We start from the raw sequence: 24,110 nt of genomic DNA, 5'->3' as shown, positions 1-24,110 counted from the left end.
ATAGTATCTTTTTTATCTGTAATTCACCCCTTCCTTTTCAACTCATGCACACATCTTTAAGTCCTGGCCCCTCTAATGAGCTCACAACCTAATGGGGTTCAGAGTGAGTTGTAATATATGATAAATGCTGCAAGAAGAGGTACTTATCTAGAATAGAAAAGAGAATAAGGTCAAGGTTGCTTCCCAGAGGAAGCACAAAACCATCCTTTGTGGAAGGCTTTTCTAAATTTGTAGGTACATTTCAGCATCTATGCACAAATCCCTCCCAGCCGACTTTCTCCTCTAACCCCCAAATGTCACCATGTTGGGCCTACCCAAGCTCCCTTCTGTATCCTAAAGATGAGGGGGTTCTTTTGTGTTTGAGCCTCAATCTCATCACTTTGGCTTCTACCACCTTATGTTCCCTCCTGAATTCCAGAGAAGAAACAGCTATATTGCATCTGCTCCAAATTCACATACTAGTTAGTTTTGGATATGCTGCCAGGCCCTGGTAGGTTTCATAGTTTCACTAGTTACAGGCTTTAAATAACTCTTCCTGTTTCCTCTCTTGCTTCTCTATTAATTATATGGCTAAAACCCCCCAGGTGTAACTTGAATTTTCTGAGCTGATACATTCATCTTAGCCTTAAGAACCTCTCCAGTCCTTTCAAATTTTGACTGGAATTCCTGGGAGAAGTCAGCCTTTCTCACCTGTGTCGATCTATCTTCCAGGTGATCCTACCTCTGGAATCCCAGGAAAGGTGGATAATGCCCTCCATATTGTCACTTGCCTGTGTTCAACCTCCAGCTTTTCTTCCTATCCATGAATACACGGCCTTAAAAAAAAAAAAAAGCAAGACCACTTCAAACCACAGTGGTTGTCTCACTTCTACATTCTTTTTTCTATCACCTGACCTTGGCTTTTCCTGTTGAATCCTGCAATGTCATCTGCTACATTTTAATAATGTCTTTATACTTGCATTTTAACAGAAATAAAGATAACCTCTTCTGCAAGAGTGGAAAGGGGCTTTTAACACAGTGCAACGCTGATAGATTTTTGGCAAATCCCACAGTGAAGTGTTGGTGCCTTGTTAGGGTACAAAAATCATGTATAAGGATTGCGTGTTTTATTTCTCTTGAGTTTGGCTAACAGAACATCTAGGAAGTTTGTAATGATTGTACCACTTAATAGGTACCATCACAGAATCTTAGGGATGAGGTCCTTCGGAGATTACCCAATGTGCCCTACACAATTGTAGGAATTGTCTCTACTATATCCCTGCGGACTAGTCAGTCATCCCAACAGCTCTTTAAACCCTCTTAGAAAATGGGATTCTCCCCTCCAACCCCTTTCCAATGGTGAACATCCTCTGATTCTCAGATAATTAGTAATAATCAATGGGATTCTTCCTCTCCCCAGGACAAAGAAATACGATTGGAGAAATGTTTAGTTTTCTGATGCCAGGGACTGACGAATATTCCACTGGTAACTTTGACTTTTTGGTTCAGGATTAGAGTGGCTAAACCAAAATATTTATAATAAGTATAAATTTGTTCCGCAAACAGAGGATTTCAAAGGCATCCTTGTTTCCTTTCTCCTCACACTGCTGTGCTATTAACTTTGGCTTCATTAGTCACCATTTTCAGTATCCACTTGACTGCCACCTTCCTGTTGCCAGCCCATCTCGGATGAGAGGGGCCACAGGATCTGATTTTCCCCTCCACGTGGACCCCAAGTCACTTTGTGTTAATTCACTAATTTTACCGACTCCGGGGGTCCACATGCGAATGGTGGGCCACCACGTAGCCCAATTCTGGGAGAGCCTTCCCTGGCAGAGAAGAGCAGCAGTCTCCACCGGATTCAGTTTGCATCCTTCAGTTGGTTCTTTACTCGCTTTATCACAAAGAATATTGATCCTCTATCTTCTTTATTAAAATATTCACAATAATAATAAATGAAAAAATGGAAAACCTACCACTTGTGTCCACGAGCTTGGGAAAGAAAGGGCCGGATAACATTAATGATGCAAGAGATACACGGGTCTGCTCATGCCAAGACTTGTAATTCGGCATGCAGCCTTACTCAAGGGAGAAAAATTCGGCTCTGCTAATTTCTCTTCACCCCCTCCCACAAGGCAGCACCCAGGCGCAGGCAGCAGAGCAAAAACCACGCAGGCTGGGAACAGTGTGAATTCAGCCCCAGCCACGGCGGCCCCCGGGGGTGGCCCCCCGCCCTGCCGCCCCGCGGAATATCCCCCTAGACCTTTCAGAGCACTTAATTAATTCACCAGCAGCTTCGCCGGAGGCGTCTCGAGCTTCCCGAGACTCCATTACATAATATCTTTTACAAAGTCTCTCCCCAGCGCGAGCGGAAGATGGATTCTCATCCAGTTTGCGGAGGCTCCGCGCCTGGGCTCGATCGGGCGGGCGCCCGGCCGCGGCTGCAGCCCCCCACCCCGCCCCGGCCCCGGGCTTGGGGGGTGCCCGCGGCTCGCCGAGCTCGGCACCGGCTGGGGAGGCGCAGCCGCCCGCGCTCGGGGCTCCCCGGCCGGCCGCGGCGGCCACTGCGCGGGGGCGCGCGGTGCGCGGTGCCCGGAGCCGCAGCGGCCGGCGGTGCCCGGGCCGGGCGGCGCGCGGAGCTCGGAGCCGGGCTCCGGGGGAGGAGGCGGAGGAGGAGGAGGAGGAGGGGCGCGCGGAGGAGGCGCGCGCGGGCGGAGGGAGGGAGGCCCCGCCGCCCGGCAGGGAGGGCGGGCGGAGGGGGAGGGGGCCGGCCGGGCCCGCAGGGGTGGGGGGCCAGCCAATGAGCGGCGCGCGGCGCGGGGGGACGAGGTCGGGGGTGTGGGCATGAGGTAGGATGGGGGAGGGCGCAGCCCGAGCGGCGGCGGCTCCTGCCATAAACAAGCGCCCGGAGGAGCCGCGCCGGAGAGCGGCGAGCGGGGCGCGCGGAGCGGACGTCGCGGACCTTCTGCTGCGCGCCGCGCCCACTGCGCGCTCGGAGGCGGGGACCGGCCGGAGGCTGCGCCGCTGCCGCCGCGGGGCCGGCCGGGGCGCGGGAGCGGAGGGCGGAGGCGCCGCCAGCCGGGGCTGGAGCCGCGCGCCGCCGCCGCCAGAAGTTTGGGCTGAACCGGAGCTGCCGGGAGGAAACTTTTTTTGCTTTTTCCCCTCCCTCCCGGGAGGCGCGGAGGAGGGGAAGCCGCCGCGGGCGCCGCCGCTCGCGGGCCGGGGTCGGCGCGGCCCGCGGGGGAGGCGGGCGCCGCGCCCCGCGAGAGGAGGCGCGCCCCGGGGGCCCCGAGGGGGCGGCGCGGGCCGCGGGCTGCGGGTGCGGCGGCGCGTGTGCCCCGCGCAGGGGAGGGCGCCCGCCGCGCTCCCGGCCCGGCTGCGAGAAGGCGGCGGCGGCGCAGGAGGATGTACTTGGTGGCGGGGGGCAGGGGGCTGGCCGGCTGCGGGCACCTCCTGGTCTCGCTGCTCGGGCTGCTGCTGCTGCTGGCGCGCTCCGGCACGCGCGCGCTGGTCTGCCTGCCCTGCGACGAGTCCAAGTGCGAAGACCCCAGGAGCTGCCCCGGGAGCATCGTGCAGGGCGTCTGCGGCTGCTGCTACATGTGCGCCCGCCAGAGAAACGAGAGCTGCGGCGGCGCCTTCGGGCTGCACGGAGCCTGCGACCGGGGGCTGCGCTGTGTCATCCGCCCCCCGCTCAATGGCGACTCCATCTCCGAGTACGAAGTGGGAGTCTGCGAAGGTACGGCCGCCCGCCCGCCGCGCGCCCCCGCCCCCCGGCCGCGCCGCCCCCTCGGCGCTGCTGCGCCGCGCAAAGTTTGGCCGAGACTTTCCCGAGGAGCCCGGGCTCCGGGGGAGGAGCCCCCGCGCCCCCGGCTCCCGCTCGCCGCCCCCCTAGATGCTCGGCCGCCGGCCAGCCGGCGAGGTTGGGTTTCGTGGGCGGGGGCGCGCGAGTGGGGTGCGCCCGGGGCGCGCACACGTGGGCGCCTTCGGCCTGGGCCGGGCGGGGGCGGCCCTGCGCGCGGGCGCGGGGCGCTGCGGGGGCGCCGGGGCGCGAGCCCCTCGGGGAGTCCGGCCGCGGCCCCCGCCCCGCGCTGGCGCAGCCTGGAGCGGGGAGCTGCGCGCCGCCCTCCCGAGTGCGCCCTGGGCTGGCGGAGGAGACGTGTCTCCAGCGCGCGCTGCCTGTGTGACTCTTTATTATTTTTCCCTGCGCTCTGCACCCCCTTCCTCCTCCTGCGCATATAAATCAGCTTCAGCTCCGGCATCTGTCAGCCCAGGGGAAGTTCCGTGCGGTGGTTACTCATTTATTTGCCTATTGAAAACGGTCAGAGGCGTTCACCCCGGAGAGAGGGGGCGGGGTGGGGGGCACAGGGAGGGAGGCCGCCTCGCACCTTGGAGTGAAAAGTTGTTGCTGAGTATCAGCGGCTGCTCGTGGAGAGCAGGTATCCGCGTGTTTCCCGTCGTGTTGCGGGTTCCTTTTTTGTTTTGACAGCGAGGGCTGGGCTGCTCTCTCCGCTGAGCATTGTGCACCACGGTGCGGACACTCACGGTGGCAGAGATGAGGGGAGTGGCGTCTCCCAGCTGGAGAGAGCCACGGAAAGGGGGTGTCGCCTGGAACCCTCCCACCCCGCTCACCACCGCCTCGGGTGCTCTTGGGGTTGGGGGTCAACGAGTTCTTTTTATCTGGCTAATGGGCATGGGCAGGTCTTGGTAAGCACCCGTGAAAAGGGGATCCCTGCTCGGGCTGACGTTGGGGTGATGATGCTGTTCCGGGCATCCCTGTGTGTATGGTCAGAGCTAAGCAGCCTTACTTCTGGGGGAGCGGTGAGCTGGTCCCTTTCTTTCTGCTTAGCCAAGCACCTGAGAGATCAGGGCACGGTTATACTGAGGCGTTTTTACGCGTGTACGTGTTTGTTTATTGTGCTGGCAAACAGGAAAAGGAGGTGGCACCCTCCAGGATAAAATGGGTCTCGATGAAGAAGATCCGCTTAATAGAGGCTTCACTTCTGCGATTTTGCTTAAATACACAATTTAGGTATGCCTGAAATTTTTCCAGTTTGGACACTTCTGGGAAATCTGTGCGGCCTTTCTGGTTTGGAGGCTAGTGGGCAGTAAGGAGTGGAGGGGACTCAGAGCAAAGGGACTTGAACGACTGCATCTATGAGGACACACTGGGTTGGAAGAGTTCATTTGTCTGGAATGCAAAAGCCTCTCACCTGGTGTTAAGTCCCATTTTGTAGCAGGTTTTTATTTCTTGCATCAGGAAACTTGGCCAGGAGAGTCTCTTCTGGTAGAATTGTGTGTGTTTGACTTTGGAAATTCTGAATTACTCGGACTAAAAGATGCATCTTTGAACCCTGCCACTTGAAGTGTGTAATTTACTTAAGCCAGCCTCCCATAAATCTAAAAAGAACAAACTGCATGAAACAAGGGTAAATGCAGTGGAAACTGCTGTGCTTGAGAAGGACCTTTGGAGATTCTAAAGATCTTCACCCTTGTTTTGATTACTCCTTAATCAAAACAAGGACCTGTAGGGGCTCAGGGAGCATTCACAGTAAGCAAGTGTTTTGGCAACAGTATCCCGATGTCACAGTATAGAGTTATTTTGGCAGTTTGTTGGTGACTCTTCATTCCTCTGAAATGATGCCATCTCTAGTGGCTTCCTTTCTTCTGGTAACACCCCCTGCACTTGGTATTAGCCTTGAAAATGCTTGGGAGTACTTGTTGCCAGTGATCATATGTCAATTAGTATTATCTGGCAAGACTCTCTTCAGCAGGATTGTTTTCGGCTACCAAAATTGTATGTTGGGGCACTTTTTATCTTATTTTAGAATTCTAAAAGCAGCAAATTGTATTCCAAATCCGTGAAACCAAAGTAAGAAAGGCACTGTTGCCTGTCATGATATAATGGTTGGATTTAGATACATATTTAAAATCATGTATTAAAAATTTTATAGATTTTCTCTTTACACTTTGCCTGTTTTCCATAAATCTTGTAGTAATCTTTTTCCTTTTTTTAAATGTCTTTGTCAGAGTAATCTCAAAAGGTGCTGACTCTTGTTTTTGTGAGAAATCACTCAGTGGCCAGCGGTTACCCTCAGTTTCCATTTTTATTTGGAAATTCACGCACTGAAACATGGTTATGATAAATAACGTGAACAGGAATTGATTTATTTTATTCACATTGAAGTCTCTTGCTGCAATTTTTGCACTGAAATGACCCCTACTGGTTGCATCTGTTAATGGAAACTTATTTAATTGGCTGCATTGAGAAAGCATGCCATGGTATAGAAATATTATCATGACTAATCTACCTGCTTTCAATCATATTATTTAACTACAACTTTCATTGGTCTCTTTGTCAGCTTGCACTAATATTTATTTGTGTTATTCCTATACTGGTATTGTTGGGGAAAATACCGTGTTTGTAACCACAAAGTTCACAATGTGAATTAGATAAATCTGGGGTAGACATGGATTTCTTTCCAGTATGGGGCTCACATGTTGGTTTTTAAGGCAGGCTGGCCCATAGTAGGCTCTCAGTAAATGTGCACTGAATAAACAAGAGGACCAGACCACTTTAGAGAAAGAACTGAAGAAAAAAATATTTCCTGAAAATTAAATAATGTGATGAGTTGTGTCCTGTGAATCATGCGACATGTACACTTGGACTTCTTTTCAGCATCCTCTGGGTTGTTATTAAGTCATGATTTAATCATTCCCTAAAAAGTTGTGTTGGGTTCCCCCCCGCCCCAAGTGCATTTTAAAAATTGAAGCAAAGCTAGATGCCTAAAGTCTTCTGTTTTCTCTCCATCTCAAAAGGGCTTTCTGGCCCCTGGGAGGACCCCAGTTGCTTCCACCTGCTGAGTTTTCCTGTTGGCCTTTTCAGCATCATATGTGGCCTGTTTTCGTGTGGCCAGGCTACCTGCCTCCAGGTGAATTGCCTAGGTGCCAGAGAAACAAGTTTGGATTCTGAATCCCTGAGGAAGAATACTAGATGGGGGACCCCACTGGGAAATCAGAGAGAGTTTTGAAAAAGTACCGAAGTGGGATTTTCCAGGAAAAATGTTTTGATTGGACAGCGAGATATTTTGAGATAGGGGGTGAGAACTGAGTTTGTGTCTGAGGGAAGCACATTAAACTTCTGGAAGGCTGGGGCTGGGGGACACAGGGAAAGCTTAACCTCACTTACCTCTCTGAGTAATGACAAGGTCGAGGATGGCGGAATGTGACAGTGTATGAGGACAGAGTGATTTGGAATTGAGTGGACACTTCAGTGGCTTTGCTGTAAGAAAGCCATTGCAGTGAGATCCAGGTGATCACTATTGCAGATAAGCACCAGCTCCCCCCACCCCCGTGAATATTTACTCAGTGGCCTCATCTTTATGTAATTTAACTTTCTGTGTTTTTCACCACTACCATGTAAAAACTGTCTCCTTTCACACTTAATCTTTTATTTCCCTCGGATATAGTCACTTTCCTTTCACCTGGTTTTCATGGGGCTGCAAGGTGGAAAACTAAGGTGTATAGTGGGTACTTAGAGTAAAGAAGAGAATGTCGTTTTCTGAAATGGTTGCTTTAGAGGTTGTAGCTTCTTTTGTAATCACTTGAGACTCTCAGTGACGTTCAGGGCCCCTTGGAGGAAATGTGTGGAGGATGTAAGGTGAAGCCCCAGAGTGCAGGTTATAAGAGGTCACATAATGCACCAAAACATTTGTGCACGAGCTATGTGTGTGGAGTTCCTCTCATTGCTCTGCGGGAGGGCTCAAGGGTTAAGAGTCCATGGATTTTCATTTTTACTATTTAAATAGAAGAGGGGCGAGGCAAAATTAATACTCCCATATTGACATTAGAGAAATCAGAAACCCAGGTTCCACACCTTGTTTTTGAGTAGTATGCTTCCTTTTCCATCTCAAAAGTCTCTAGGTAGAGTGAGCTCTTCCATGCCAAAGAGAAAAAGAAACAGAGGGCCTATAAAAATCACGGTTAATAGGGCATGGGAAGAGAAGCCGATGTAAGTAAACAGGGAAATAATTATTTCCTTGCAAAAGTAAATATTGACAAGACATGGAGAGACTATTCACTGTACATACACAAATGACAGGACCTGGTGACCTTCACTCTATCAAGCTACAGGATCCTCACTGTTTTGGGGGGAGTCCAGTCACATAAAACATTTGGCAAAGGGCAAAGGAATTGCATAGTATCAAATAGACAGAAATAGCAGGTCTAGAGGTATTTGCTGCACTAACTCATACATAGCAATGACCCGGAGAATCTAAGTTACATGTTGGCAGTGCAGTTGTGAAGATTAACTTAGGAAGAAAACTGAACAAGCCTTAAACTATGGACATTACATCCAGTTGTAAGAGTGATTTGGCACAGGTTTCTCTGTTTCGTGTAGCTTAAGATGTGATGATCTGGATTTAACAAGAGAACAGCTTGGGGATACAGGGGATAGGCATTATGAATTTGGGGCAAATAAAACACATGACCCTAAAAAGATAATGGAGTAGGAAGACTAAAGGATGATGAATGGCAGAAGAGAAAAAGATTGAATTCATCTTAGAGCAACTGTGTATCCTTTGAAGAATAATCCAAAACACATTCCAGACATGAATTGTGAAATTCCTTAAAAAATGTGGGTGTGTTTAAAGTCTTTTAGGCTGTGGCACTAACATGAGAAGATGGTCATACGGTTTTAGCATGTAAATACCATCAGGAAGGAGGTGGTAAAATGAGTGGAAGGTAAATGTATTTGGTGAAGCACGTTCCTGTAACTCTGTTGCCTGTGGCACATGCAGTATCAGAATTTGAGACACCCAGCAATGTTCAATTATTTGAAGAAGAAACAGTAGACTAGCCAAATATGCATGAATAACAAACCAAAAAGTCTTCCTTCTCAGAGGTTGAGTACTCCAGAGTTGCATTTGCCAAGATCTGACTTGTCTTTGCATAGAAATCAATCACTCATTCACAGATATTCTACCCTTTAAGAAACCTGGAGTTGGAGATTGACTCGGGAGCTTGGGGGCCCCTCCAAGGTGTTCTCTATTCACTCTGTTTTCACTCAAGATAAGGAATAAACCTGGAAGCTGTTAAAAAGTCAACATAATAATACAAGTTCCAGCCAACGAGAAGTGATTCACAAGTCTGTATGCGATTAGTTGATGAGTGAACTATGTGGTTAAAATTTGTTCTAAGAGCCAGAGGATCTGTGATGATCTTTTCAGACTGGTGGTAAGGCTGAAAAAGAGAATCTGAATTTGAACTAGGTTGAAAGGTATGAGCAGGCGCTCTTCTTGCTGTGGGAGGGATCCTACCTGTTCTCCCTAGAGCCTTGCCTTGCTTAGCGCAGTTTCCCAACACCTAAGAATGCGCCTTCCACCTTCATGCTTTACTAGTTGTGGTTCAGAATGACAGATTTAAGAATGCTTTTCTCTGTTCCAGCTTGTTCCATTAGGTGGATGAGTGTAGGCTGTGCTCTGAGGGGTGCCCCTTTAACAGCATCTCTACTCACTCACGCTGCTGGCTCTGACCCATCAGCTTCTGAGCTTAGATGAGACCTTCTTGGTCTTATGGACAGAGAAGTGGTCGACTATACTTGTATTTAAAAATGCCCTCAAGGTACACAGTAGTGTTTTTTTGGAGCCACAGGAAAAAGAAAAATAAGATTCCTTTTTCTTGTGTTACGAAATGAACAGGTCTCAATTTCTTTCCCAACATGGGTTCATTCTCCATGTAAAATAAGCATACCTTGATGAGGATAATGGTTATAAAGTTGGTTTCTGAGATGAAATCTGCTGTGCATATCAGTTTTCTCATCTGTACAGTGGGGTTAATAATAGGGTTGCTGTAAGGACCGGGCACATGAATTCCTATGAACTGCATAGAAGAATGTGGTAGGTATGTGGTGACACTCACCAGTATGCTGGTACCTGGCAGGGACTCATCTCTTATTCTGCTGAATTCTTATCTACTTGAGTAACAGATAGTCAAGAGTTTGGGCTCTTAGGGAGCAAATTATTGAGTCCAAGGCTCTTCTGCTCCCCAACTCCAGAAAACATGGAGTTAAAATGCTTGACTCTGAAGTCTTGGCTACCTTTCCTTTTGATGCCCATGTGCCATACTTTGTCTAATTAATTTCTACAAAATTTGTATATGTTGGGTAAAAGTAACGAGGAGAAATCTGAAATTTTTGGCTGTAAGTTGTAGGAGTTATAAATTTAACCATTAATATTTCATTGGGAAAGGACTTGTATCTGCTGTGGGTCTGCTCTTTATGCTATTTAGTAGTGTTACCACTTTTCTAAGCCTTAGTTTCCCTGTCTGTTAATAGTTGCCTGGCATATTTGCTATGTGGATTTAAAAATAAAACTGTGCTTGTGAAATTTTAATGTATGCACACATCACCTGGGGATGTTATTGAATGTGCAGGTTCTGATTCAGTAGGTCTGAGATGGGCCCTGAAGATCTGCATTTGTAATATATTCTCAGTGATGGCCCCAGGATGAAGCTTTAAGTAGAGAAAAGCTCCTGTACATGTGAAGCATGTACAGAATGTGGTATTTACAACCTGGTCTGGTTACCTGATATTATAGTTATTATTCTTCAACCAAAATAACATAGGGACCTCCTTTCACAGATTCCATCATCTGATGGTAGCAAGTGAAAATGGAGACAGCTTGTCCTATTCAAGCCAGGTTACTTACAGCTGGTAGGCTGTGAAATGGGGAAGTGCTGAGATTCTGAGGAGCCACTCAGAGGGCTCTTCACTCCAACTCTAACTGTCAGGAAGGATTTGGTGGCCTTGTGGCTTCAAGCAGGGCCTGAGACTCTCTTTCCTCCCACCTCCTCATTGCTCTGTGCAGGATGTTTGAGGAAAAATAAAATTGACCTTGGGGCTGCACAAACCTATATTCAGATCTCAGTTCTGCTGTTTTTCTTTTTCAGCTGTGAACAACCAGTTTGCTTAGTTGTTTTGGGCTTCAGTTTTCTCATTTGTGAAAATAGAATATTAATGGCTTTCTACCAAGTAGATATTATAGTGAGGATTGGAGAAAATTAATACATGTATAATATACTGGTGATTACTTGATGTATGTGTATGTACAATGGCTAGTCTAAGTACCAACTAGATTTTTAAAAGACACTAATTCTAATGCCCATCCTTACTCATTTTTTTGTTAGCTATGGCCATTTTTACTTTAAGAAAAAATCTACTTTGTGGACACATACTGATTCTGAGGTGATAGAGAACAATCAAGTAATAAGAATCAGGGGCTGTGTGTCCAGGGACCTGGACCAAGAAAGCATTCATTGGTTTGCTACTGTCATTCCCAGGGGGCATTTCAGCAGAAGGTAAATGAACATTTGCTTGATTTTTTATTTTATTTTTTTTCGTTTGAATCCTCAAGTCTAGAGAGCTATTTCAAATTAGTATTTGTAAAAGGTGATGTATTTTCATATTGATGGCATATAGGTTCGTTTGTTAGAAGTTTGCTGAGGGGATGTCACTGGAGACATCGGGAGACACCCCAGGAGCATCACTACACAAGGTGGGGTCCTGTGTGTGCGGAGGAAGGAGCAGGAGATGTGGGGAGCAGCCCAGAGTACATCTGCATGGCCCTTCTGCACCCCAGGTGTTTCATCCACATTGCATGTGGACAAGATTGCAGCTTTACCCAGGAGTCACATGTGGTTTCTTTGGCGAGTCTTTGCTACAGTAGAAAGCTAGAAAAGTATCTCTTAGATTAAAATACCTGACTTTCTTGTCATTTCATTTCTAGTGTAGGTATGTTCTCATTTGAAGAAGACAGGACTGTAACTCTTCTTTCATGCCTGGAAATAAATATCATTTTTATCCAGTAAATAAAGGCTTGAGCACTCACAATGCAAGTGGTTTACATTGGATATTATGGAACAAGGACAAAGAACTTGCTGAAGGTACAATCCTTGCAATCAAAGGTTTGCAAACTCTTGTTTCCTTCTTGACACCTAAACTTTATCATTACATGGTAGAAGTTGAATGTTCTTCCCCCAGAATTTCTTTCAGTACCTATCATTGTAGTGCCTCTATCTTTCATCAAGAGTGCTGGTATTCAAACATGTAACCTACAAGCAAGATGAGAAAAACTTCCAAATTTCAGGGTTTCATTTAAGTATATGCTTCTCAAATCCAAAAATAACACCCTAATTGGAAATATCCTGGGAACATTTGTCCTATGAACATTTAAGTTAGAAAATTAATTTATATTTTGAGATGTTGTCATTTAACATCTCAGGTTCCCGAGAGGAGAATCTAAAGAGTTTGCGCTTGGAAAGTTTAGCTGAGTTCTTAGCAACAGGCCGCTCTGGTTATGGCAAGGTTTAAAAAAAAAAAAAAAAAAAAAAAAGATATAGACTGTAACTGGAGACTGTGCCTGTCTTATTTAGCATTTCAAAACAAAAACCATAAACAAACATCTCAGATTCAAAACAGAAAGGAATTTCTGGCAAGGCAGAATGAAACCTGAACTTGCAAACTCCTGGTCTACTAGAGGTAACTTATTTAGCTTCTTATCCAAAGGCCACAAGGGGAAGGGTTCACAGCTGTGATAAAACAAAAGGTATCTCAATATTGGAGAGCTGTGATACCTCTTATTTAACACTTCAGAACACCTGCCAAAATAAGGCCAAGCTTCCTTGAGGAAGTTTGGCCCGAACCAGACTTTTAATACTGAGTTAGTTGGGCCTCTTCAGACTCGACAATGGATGAGGGATGGGTCTCCTCAGAGTGTGTTTTTGATTCTGTGGAGGCAGAACCTTGAGTCACTTTGTTGGATGCAGATCTTGGTGCCTAGCCCTTGTTTCTCCTTTTTCCCGCTTTCCATCATTGGGGCCTTTGCTTTTTTTAAAATGGTACCAAAAGAGGAAAGAGGGATGTTGTAGAAAGTTTCATCTCTGGATACAAGTCAAAATTGAAGAATTGTTAAAGGTATGAAAAAGATCGGATGTACTGTGTGTTTTTTCAGAACCATTGCATTCTTGCAGTGCAGACAGATTTTAGGAAAATTTTTTTATCGCTATGACATAAAAATGAAAGGCCAAATAAGTGTACTTCAATCAAAAAAATGAATGGATTTGTATATATCTTTATTGAAGGAAGGATTGAAGTCTGCTCAGAAAGATAAGTAGCACACAATTCTTGACATGAAAATAGCCTGATAAAGTAGGAAAAAAGAGCTGTGGCTTTTAGATCTCTCTCCATCCTCCAGTAGGTCAGCGCTTTAAAGAAAACCTCAGCTTACCTTGACTTTACCTTAACTTGTCCAAAGAGAATTAAATAGTTACCTACCTGAAGGCAGGCAAACTGAACCTGATGATATTTTAAGGGCCTTCTGGTCATGAGATCTGTTTTTATGACCTAGAAATGCTGGGCAGGAGTCAAATATTACCTTGTGTTTGCCGGGCCAGGCAAGGAAAAAATGGTGGTGTCCACATGACTCCTGCCAAATGCCCTGGATGGAAAGCATTGGAGGAAAAGGTGAAGTGTTCGCCATAGTGAACGTTTTCCGTGGGGCAGTGAAGACAGCAAAACGTAGCAACTGGGAAATGAGTGACATCTTTTAAATGCCAGCCATAAGCTGACTTAACTCTGGCCTCATCTGGAATCAAGGTAGAATTTATGTGCCTCTCTTTTATGTTGTGCTGGCCTGCTGCCTTCAGTCTTTCTCCATTTTCTCATTTACTTCATTAATTATTATGACTTCGAGGTAGGTAGGTGACAGATACTGCAAAGGGAGAAGCTTGAGCAAAGACAGGCTAAAACTTGCCCAAATTCACATGCTCATTTCTGCCTCTGACACTAGGAGAGAGTTGAGTAATTGCTGTTCTTCCTAATACTGCAGGCAGCAGCCAAATTCTCAGCATTCTTTTACCTTTGCTGCTGTTTTCACTTGCCAGGGAGTTTCCTTAAGGAGCAGGCTAAATTTAAAGAAACATAACAGTAATCATACGTGAAAGGAGGGGCCCTGGCCGGTGGGCACCCTGGTGCAGCCTGTTGGGAGGATGAGCTGATTAGTCCCTGTGAGGTCCCAGGGCATGCTACAGCTTTGCAGCCCCCTTAACTCTTGGATCCCCAAGCCACAGGACCATAAAGCTCAGTGTGGCTATGAGACAGCAAATCTTCGCTAAATGTATTTCTAGTGCAGGCCAACTGTGCAGCTAGGAAAGTTGACTCTTGGGTTTAGAATTTTCACCCTTTCTTTGCACATTGTCCAGTGGCAGGGCGCAGAGCAAAGTTAGGTGGTGCACTGGTCAAAAGAATGTGATCTCAGCTCAGCCTGCCTCCCACACCAGCCATCAACTTGCTTTACCTTGTGGATATTACGTTTTTGCCAAGAGCAACCTTGCAGAATGAGGTGCTAGTTAATTCCAGTGGGGCATTTATTCGTTAATAAGTCTGCTGAATGCTAAAGACTCCATTTGGGAGTATGTGACAGGAGAAAACTCAGCAGCTAATTATTATGTAGATCTCTTCCACGAGTCTCTCTTTCTATTCAATTACTTAAACACCAATCCCTAGCACTATGAATTTATTTAATTTTTTGTTTTCTGTAAGCTTTTGCTTTTTGTTCCAAAAATTGTATACTCTTCAGTCTGTAAAACTACTACGTTTTACAGATACCCGGATTGAAATTGTATATTAACAGAAAACACTTACAGCAGAATACAGTCTGTACTCTGCTGTCTTTCCTCCTCCTTTTCTTTCTTTAATGATGCTATCAAAAGTTAAATCCTGTTCCGGATCTTATCCTTTTTCTTCCAGGCTAGATTTCTGAATATGGCATAGTGGCGGTGTCTGAAATAGCCGTTGAGAGCTGGGGGGGTATTCATTTACTTGCTAGTGCTTTTGCTTAAATAAGTTCTGCTTTTCTTTAGTTTATCAGTAGGCCTTTATTTGGGCTTCTTCCTGCTTGGTTGGTACATACTGGCTTAAGAACTTTTAAACTGTGGGGGTGTTATAGGACAGGGAGAGGGGCACCCCAGACCCCCACAAACCTCTCCCTGTCCTATAACAGGGGCAGTAATGAGAACCCAGGTGCCTGGAGCCCAACACTTCTCTCTTGGAAGCAGCAGGGTGTTTTGTGTGTTTGCTGACCTCAGAGCCTGTGCTAGAAGGTCCGTTTGGTACCTCCCAAGCCCATGTCTTGTGCTGTGGTTTGGCCCTTCTTCCCTTGTGAATCCCTGCCACCGCCCAGCATGAGCTCAAGTGCCCTGGAAACCTTTGGAAAGACGTGCTTTCTAGCGGGCTTCCCACTTGTCTCCGCTTTCTCCTAGCACAGTTGCATGAAGGTCTCCATCTGGAGGTAACCCAACTATTAAGAGAGGTTAGTGCCAAACACCCAGTTGTCTGTGAGGACCCTTGCAGCTATGGTGTCCACACTAGCAGGATGGCAGAAGAGGAATTCTGCAGAATTATTTAGAGAGGGAGCATTTGCAGTGCTTGCCAGTACTTAAAATTCAGTGGACACTGGAATATAGCGGATCAGAAAGTGACAAAACTTCATAAAGCAAGTACCTGTACAGGATTGTGGTAGGCCCACTGGCCTAAAAAAATGTGCTCAGGACAGTAAAATATATCTGTAGCATTAGCATCTGGGCCCCTGGTACAGTTACAGAGTGACTTTGAGAGACGGGAAGTGGTGCTAATTCCTTCTTTCAAGATGTAGTTAATTTTGTGCCTGTATATGTAAAGTGTGAGCTTGTGTGTTTTCAGTTGCTGAGGGCACACACAAAGAACACTTTGCATTCTGTTATGAATGTGCTATAAACAACTTGCGTGCTTGAAGCAAATTAAGTGTTCTATCTACCCTGTAGATCAGCAAACTGAAAATGACTTCTTAATAAATAAAGATTGTGCATTGTTTTATTGCATTTGAAAAAAAACAATTCTAATTAAAGTGCTTTGGCATTTAAACTGCCAAGTTAATTGGGATATCTGTATGTGGGCAAGTGGAAAATTACTGACTTATTTCATTTCTTAGTGATTGGGACAAAGTTTTATTATCCTTAAAGTAATTTGGGATGACTTATAGCACGTTATCATTAAACGTAGTTTTTGACCTTAACATGGGAATTTTAGATGTGACAGGAGAAAGGAAAAGCAGAAATTCAGAGAAATAGGATACCTCTGTAGGGAGATCAGCAAAATAAAAGAAGTCAGAGGTGTTTTTTGTTGCAAGCAGATGAAGTTATTTTCAGACTATGTTGGGAAAAGGTGAGCCCTCAGCAACAAAGTTTATTGACTATCCATTCAGGAAATTGTATTCGATGCTTTGGAAAGAGGGAAGAATACTTTGTGCCAAAAGGGGTTTGGAAAACTTGAGGGAGATAAAGTATTTACATGCTTTAATAACATACAAAACATGTCCAAAAGAAATATATAATTACAGTGACATTTGGCACTGAAAATAGTCCGTGTATTATATATTTTAAACTGTGTGTGAATATGTAAGCATATGCCCTGAAGTCAGGAATGCTTGGATGAGACTATTTCTTGAGAAAATGGTAAAGTAGGAGATAGGAGGAGCAACAAAGAGAAAGAGCATAAAAGGTGACTAGAGAGAGGAAGGAACAGTGAACTTTTTTCTTTAGAAAGGATGCATTTCATGTGCATAATTATGCCAACTTTACTATTTTTATGATCTTAGTATAAAGCATTTAACTTTCCATGGAGCCATAGTAATTTGCATATCATTAAAAGCCCATAGGTAAGGAAAAATTAGACTCCTAAATTCTATTTTGCTTCCCAGGTTTAAGATTTTCCAACTTTATTTCAAGTTTATCTTGGACAAAGCCCCTTTGAGAACTCAGAAAATTAGGGGGTATATTAAATACATTCTGCCTGATACCTATTGCGACCAAAGGTTTGGTGGCAAAGCTAGCACCTGGAAAATGGGTGTGGTGCTGCCTTTCAGGGTTCCCAAAGTTATCTGCACCTCCTTCGGAATGTTTTCTGATCCATCAAACACTACCATTTTTATGCTGCTTCCTTTGTGAAGCCTTCCTGCCCTGTCCAGAGGAATGTAATGCCATCCCTCCAACCCCCCCAGTGCCCATAAATAGTGCTTCTCCTTCCCTTGTTGTAGCGCTTTTCACACTGTGTTAGAGTTCACATTTCTGTCTCCCTGCCTCATTGTGATCCACTTGAGTGCCAGGATTGTGTGTTATTCTAGTGCTTGGCACACAGGAAGAACTCAATGAGCATTTGTTGACTAAATCTAGACTCAAGGTCATCCAAGATATTATACAAAAACTTTTCCATCTGAACTGTTGGATTCGCATTGTGGAAACTGAAACAGATGATACTTGGTGTTGAGAAAGTGCCAGTGAGAAGTCGCATCATTGCAGAAGAAAGCTGATAACCATGTCCTCTCCCTGTCCTCCCCCAAATAGTCTCAGAATTTATTTTCTTAATTTTGCAATGATGGGGTATTTTCAGCTGTTTTTATGTTGGCAGACATTTAAAGGTAATTTTCATTTGTGAGGACTTCTTGCCAGTTTGTCATAAAGGTGTCGTCTTTCATTCACCAACCCTTCATCAGCTTGTAGGAATTTTCTTTGTGGGTGGTTGCTTATAACCTTTTCTTAGCACCAAGAATGTGGTGCCCTGAGCTGTTTGAGATACCATGGAGGCTCAGCTGCCATAAACAATAACTGATAAGCAATTACAAATTATTTTATAGACACTTGAGATGACCCTATGAATAATTGATGATAATAAAACAGACTTCTTTATACTCAGCAAATCCAGGAGTGGGTCTTAAGCTTGTATGTTGACTAATCAGAAAGGAGTTTAATTTAACAAGCATGTATTGATTGTTCAGTCTGGGAGTGGTAGGCCAGTGAGTGACACAGCGGATTTATTGCTCCAGGTGATCTCCAAACATCCTAAGGAATTTAACTGTACAGCTTCTTTGGGGAAGGAAATCCTATACCAACAATTTGAGGGTGGAAGTGTGTGACTGTGAATAATAAAAATGCCTCACAATGGTTTGAACAGGAAGTCCACAGGAATGCAATATAAGGAATTTTAGAAAGCAAAATCCTATTTGGATTCACTCCAAACCCTATGACTTCAGGGACTGAGGAATTCTTGATGACTAGTGGATGGAGTCCCAACTTGTTATTTAGCTGTGTGGAGTTGCTTTTCCTTCAGTACAAATCATAAACCTTTTGTTTACTTCTCTAAAGGTCTTAAAGTAGCTTACAAATTAAGGCAGTGACATTAGACACTTAAGGATACTATAAATTACAACTTATGGGTGACACATCTGGCAATAAGCTTTGCATTTGCTTAAGTATAGAGGTTTGGCCAAGATGAAGTGTGCAGAGTCCTGGAGAGAGACATCGAATTTGCTGCCCCTCTATCTTTTTATCCCTAAAGTGAACGTGCTCAAAGAACCCCAGTCTCTTCAGGCAGGTTTCGTATTGACGCCTCTGCTGCTGCAGGTTCCCCTCAACTCTCCCTTGTTTAAGATGCTCACCTCACAGCTGGTGGTTTTCTAGTGTTTGTGTCACAGTTGGTGGCACTTCAGCAACCCCCTGAAGGACGTGTTATTGATGGGTGGTTAAAAGCCTTCTTGGGGTGGGGAATGAGGGCAAGCTGGGACTGATTCTGAGTCAGGGACTACCTGTAGAGTACCAGTTCTCCCGTAGTGCTGCCTTAGCAATAAAGAAATGAAGATCCTAAGCCTGGTAAAATATTGAGGCCCCATGATAATTATCCTATAACTCTTTAAAAATTCGTTTTAGCTGTTCTGTGGGCTTCACTACTGTGGCAAGTTTAAGTCAATTTCTTGACCTGGGAGCCAGGTATTTTCTCCTTGGAGTGTGGCCTTCTTGCAGGCCTTATCAGCTGAAGGAGTGTTTAGCTTGATGGCAGATCTGCCAAAAAGCAGAGATATGTGCATCTCAAAACCTGTGATTCCTCCCTGAGCTCTGAGGTGGTGAGTGAGACCCAGAGCCGGTCTTGCTGCTGGAACAGCACATTTGCCCTCAGTCTCTTAATAAAATAAATGAATGGAGGCGAGGACTGAGAAGCACACTCTGAGGCGGGAGTACCCCGCAGATGGGAAGCCAAGGTAAACAGTCCTTGTAACTGAAAAGTAGACTTCCTGGAAGGCGAGAAGCGGAGAAGTGGGTGTGAAGTGCAGCCAGCAAGTACCATGTTCAGCTGTGTAGACAGCTGAGTGGCCCCGAGTCCCCAACAGAGCCTCTCGGAGCCATCTGGGGACAAGCAGTTTCTCAAGGCAACCTTAGACCCACCTGCTGGACCCAGAGACAGCCCATGAGGAGGAAAGGCCACATTGGTGCTGGAGAAAGCAAGTGGTGGGCTCCGGAGGGTGAATGAAGTCCTCATTGACCTAGGGAAGGCTGTAAGGACCCAGCACACACTGGTGGAATGCAGCAAGAGGATGTCCCTGCCGTGTCCCCAAGTTGGGTGTGATTCAGAGTTAATGGAAACATAGACATTTCTTTGGGTCTGTCTTTACCATGGAGAGTTGTGTCAGACTGTGTCAGCACTGTGGCAGCTGTGCGCATGTTGTGAATGATGTGATTTGTGTGTATACATCGGCGCCTCTCCGGATCTGCAGCCCATCCCCGTGCAGACAGTTCATCACAGGGGTAGTTCTCATCCTGATTGTTGTTTGTGTTCATTCTTCCCCCATGATAGTGACTGCTTCTGATGGCAGCTGTTTTGTTAATTGCAACAGAAAAAAAAATCGGGTCACCATTAGTAGTTCCTATGAATGAATACATGTAATGGTCTCCTAAAGGACTTGCATGCAGCTGTGGACATCTCCTTCATGTATCTTTTCTCCAGCAGTTAGTAAAGTACTTCTTAAAGAGTACAGCTGCCAGTGTCCTGCTCATGTCATACAGAAAGAAAGGTATACCATCTCAAAGACTGAGAAATTCTTTAGAGCTTTTCCTATGCAGAGATTCTTGGAGTGTAGTTACTTGTAGGAAAAGACCTTGACCTCTAAAAAGTGACCAAGCTCTTTTTAATGGTCACTCAGAAAGGTGTAACCTAACTTCCCTCTTTGTAGTTTTATTTTTTGAACGTAGCCAGCTCTGTGTGCTATGACCAGATGTTAGGTTCACTGCCTACTTTTTAAGAACAGAATGATAAAGGGGACATAATTGTACAGGGCAACTTAATTTCCAGTTTGGGAATCGGGAAACTGTGATCAAAAATAACTCCTGATCCCAAAACAGGGTGTGTGTGTGTGTGTGTGTCCATCAATCCCTCCGCCCTGTCTAGTCTTCCTTTAAATGCGTAATTTTTTCTCACCTGTCTTGTTTTTTCACTTCATTCCATGTTTTATTGAATGCCTTTTCCTTTGTTGCTACACATTCTCCCCTATTGTAATTTAAGCTGATAAGATGTGCTGACTGCAGCTTTCTGCTCCATTCCCTTTCCCCCATTCCTTTCAGGACTATATAAAAGGTAAGATGGAGAAAAAATTATCCTAGGTGAGCTAAAGAGAAAGTTGTGTAATTTTTATTTTTGTGATTATCTAGGCTTTCCAAAGAGATGACCAGAGCTGGGTGATCTAAGACACTGACATGCGGTCCTTTGCCTTGAAGGCTGTGGCATGCGCGCTGAGGTCCTTAATTGTTTTGTCTTACTTCCTTGCCACCAGCACTGTGTCCACAGGACATTGATGCTCTGTAACATTAAGTAGCGATCGATACCCTTTGTGCAAATAGCCAGCCCAATAGGTAGGGACTTTTTAATTTTGTTGCTTTTTTTTGTAGTGCATTATTGGATTGTAAATGTTTATTTAGCATGAAAAATGGATATAATTAGCTAAGTCCAAAAGAAGAGACTAGATACTGATTTCAAGATGATTAAAAACAGTTTTCTGTTTCTACCATTTTAAAAATCAAAATAGAGACTAAATGTTATTCAACATGGCGCATATATATATATATATATATATATATATGAAAAATTGGGTCATTGTCAGGATTAAGGTCTTTGGAATTTTGTCAGAAAAACATACTTTTTTGGTTTTATTATTTACTGATAGGATACTAACAGTTCTTAAATTCAAATACTGATTTCCTATTCAAAAGAATAATGTATAGATACGATCTGTTGTAATATCTCAGATTCATTTTTGTAAACTTGAAGAATACAAGTTCTCTTTAAACCAGTTGTGCAGTGTGCAAAATTCAGTCACCAGATTTGAGATAATATTTTCTATCTATTTTAAGTGCTTTTTGAATTATCAAAAAGAAGACACAATTTTTGGCCTCCTTTAATATTTAGTTACTGTTTCTGAGTTAAAAAGATTTGAAAATTTATAATTCATACATGATTATATGTCAGTCAGCATATTTGATCTAGAAACCACTGGACATTTCCCTAGCTACTTGTTAGTTGGAGAAAGTACCTGTTTAGACTTCCTTAAGCAACAGCAAATAGCAGAATGATACGTGTACACAGAATGAGACGTGGAATTTAACAGATAGTTTTTGGATCAACATTGTGACTTAGAATAAAGAAGCACACTTGCACTGAAAATAACTTGGTGGTGAGACCACACCAAATTTAGCTGTTTAATCTTAGATATTTGTCAAATTTTAATTATATCATGGGGTAATAACATTAAAATCAAGAAATGAACAGTTTTTAGAAAACTAATTAAAGTATAAATCTTAATATTTATATTCAATAATAACGAATCTTAATGGGGATTTATTTTCATTAATAAGCAAGTGTTTCACATCAACCAGGACCCCAAATATGTATGCTGAATTGCATCACTGGGATGAATAAAATGGTGTGGAGAAGTTCACCACTCTGAGGAAAAAAGTTTGTAAAAGGAAAGGGTGTCTGAAACTTTCCTAAATTCTGGCCCGACATATGACCCGTTGTTCCTGATATAACCAGTTTATAAAACTATTTAAAGGGAAGAATCAGTTCTGTTCAAGACTAAACAATTCATTATTAATCAGTTGATTTTATTAACCCAGACTGCTGTGCTTTCTTTTCAAAAGCCCCTTCACCATGTGATTATAAATGTCCAAATCAACGGCTAATGAAATCGACGTGTCTGATCCTTGTACGTGGAATAAAGCCGCTATTGAGACAGGTGTCTGAGCAGTAGTGAGCTCGCCCAGAGCTGTGATTGCTTGCTTACAAGAGCCCTGGAGCTTGGCCAACTTGTTTGAGAGAGGGAGGAGGAAAAGTTCGGTTTTGAGAGCCCTGGGTTTATTTCTGGCTGTTGAGACGTGACACTGTGGAAGAGGCATAAATATAGTTTGAGGGAGGTCTCAGGCTCAGCTTCTCACCAGGGAGTAAATGCTGTATGGAATTGTTTATGGATGGATCTGTTTATATCTGGTTCACACTTTGCTTCTTGGAGTCGGTGCTTCCACGGGGCGATGCGCAATGTCTGGATCTCGTTTTGTGGTTATCTCGGAAGTCTCCCCCTGCGCACAGACCACGGCCATCCTGTTACCTTTCCTTCTGAATTTGTAGTTAAGTGACTAACTTCCTGGCTTGCCATCAGAGTTGATTTTTTTTTTTTTTTTTTTTTTAAAGAACACAAAGCTTCTTGGGGAAAGACCGTTAACGTGAATACTCTAAAACCTAATTGCTTTCAGGGCTGGCGTGGCATTTTGCGGTTCTGCTGGTTTGTCACCATCCCCAGTGCACTGGGAGAGCAAGGGTGTCTGCTCCAGAGCTGCTGAACCACAGATCTTTTCTCCTTTCTCAGTTGGTCACTGATTGACCTGAGCAGCTTCTTGCCCCCTTTCACTGCCTTTGGTCCACCCCCAGGCCTGTGCATGGGCAATCTCTGCTGTAGGAATATGGGGCACTGCCCAGCTAGTCCAGCACAGCTCCCCCACCACCCCTGTAGCCCCCTTGCTGACCCCCTCCCCCAGCCGATCACTTGCCTTCCTGGTTCCCAGCCCTCTGCTTGCTTCCCGGACTGTGAATCACCCCGGTCTTAGGGCATTTACCGGCCTGTGTGAGCAGCATGTATTGTTTCTGTTTGCCAGGGATGTAGTATCAAGAAAACCTACCCAAAGGAAATGACTTCCTCAGGAGACATTCAGATGACAAGTTCCCTAAAGAGAAGCCATGCTTTATTAGTGGGAGGCACCATTGTGTGATGGTAGTGGGAGCTCTGGCTCTGAAGTCAGCTCATATTTCAGCCTAGTGACTTTCCCTGGCCCAATTGCTCAACCTAGGTGCTAAGTTTATGTCTCTAAAGTGGAAATAATAATACTATCTACCCATTCAGATTGTTAGGAAAAATAACTTGGCTCACTTGTGTAAAGCCCTTGAATAGTGGCAGTAAATGCCATTGTTTCTTTGTAACTGCTCATCGAATGCCATGGTTCCTACATAGGAGGTGCTCATTCAGTGCTCATTAAATGTTTTGCTGAGTAGACGTAGTATTCAGAAGGTAGGAAGATGAATTCCTCAGCTCTTACAATAACGTGAAAACAATATTTGGTACCAATAAAGCATTGTAGGCAGGAAGAGGTTTAGCCCCTGGTTGGGCTCATGGTAGTAGGATGTTTTAGATTCAGTGTCACTAGCCGTGTGCCTGTGGATTTGCTAATCAGACCTCCCATACCTGGTGTGTCAGAAGCTTGATTCATGTTTACTGGCTCCCGAGGTAATTCTGAAAGGACGAAACAACTTAATCAGGTGATTTATTTCCGGTAAGCGTTGTTATTGAAACATTTTAGACTGCAGCATATTTGATGGCTGTATTAATGAGGCTCTGCCCTTGCTCTGTGAGTTTACTCTGCATCCTAACTAATGTTTGTGTTTAAGATGGGAGATGGGTCAAAAGGACTCTTTAAATGATTGAATTCTTGCTTCTCTGTACCCCACTCAGTGCCTAGCGTGGAGCCGTGCAAGTAACAGTTGCTCAGTCAATAATGCTTTAAGTGAATGAGTAGACCAGTGGGATATTTTTCTTCACAAAACATCACATCACTGACTGGAAAGTTCCCGAAGGGAGGTTTTGTTGGTGATTTTTTTTTCCCCTAGGCAGGTGAAAATGCCTGACCTGATTGTTCTCTCTTGCTGTTGGGGTATTGAATTTGAGGGCTGCTCT

General features: G+C 44.8%; 1 protein-coding gene across 1 annotated transcript in view; it reads left to right on the top strand.

Moving 5' to 3' along the window:
* The first annotated feature begins 3,369 nt into the window (after positions 1–3,369).
* The window catches only part of CRIM1 (cysteine rich transmembrane BMP regulator 1), a 171,368-nt gene continuing 150,627 nt past the window's right edge, over positions 3,370–24,110 (top strand). The window contains exon 1 of the mRNA XM_037528236.2: positions 3,370–3,715. Coding sequence (XP_037384133.1) covers positions 3,385–3,715 — 331 coding nt within the window. The 5' untranslated portion in view covers positions 3,370–3,384. The remainder of the gene's footprint in view (positions 3,716–24,110) is intronic.

Source organism: Talpa occidentalis, unplaced genomic scaffold (genome assembly GCF_014898055.3).
Source record: "Talpa occidentalis isolate TD23 unplaced genomic scaffold, MPIMG_talOcc4v2.1 talOcc4.5, whole genome shotgun sequence".
Classification (NCBI taxonomy): Eukaryota; Metazoa; Chordata; class Mammalia; order Eulipotyphla; family Talpidae; genus Talpa; species Talpa occidentalis.
Note: the sequence above shows the minus strand (reverse complement) of the source record. Positions and strands in the feature narration are given on the sequence as shown.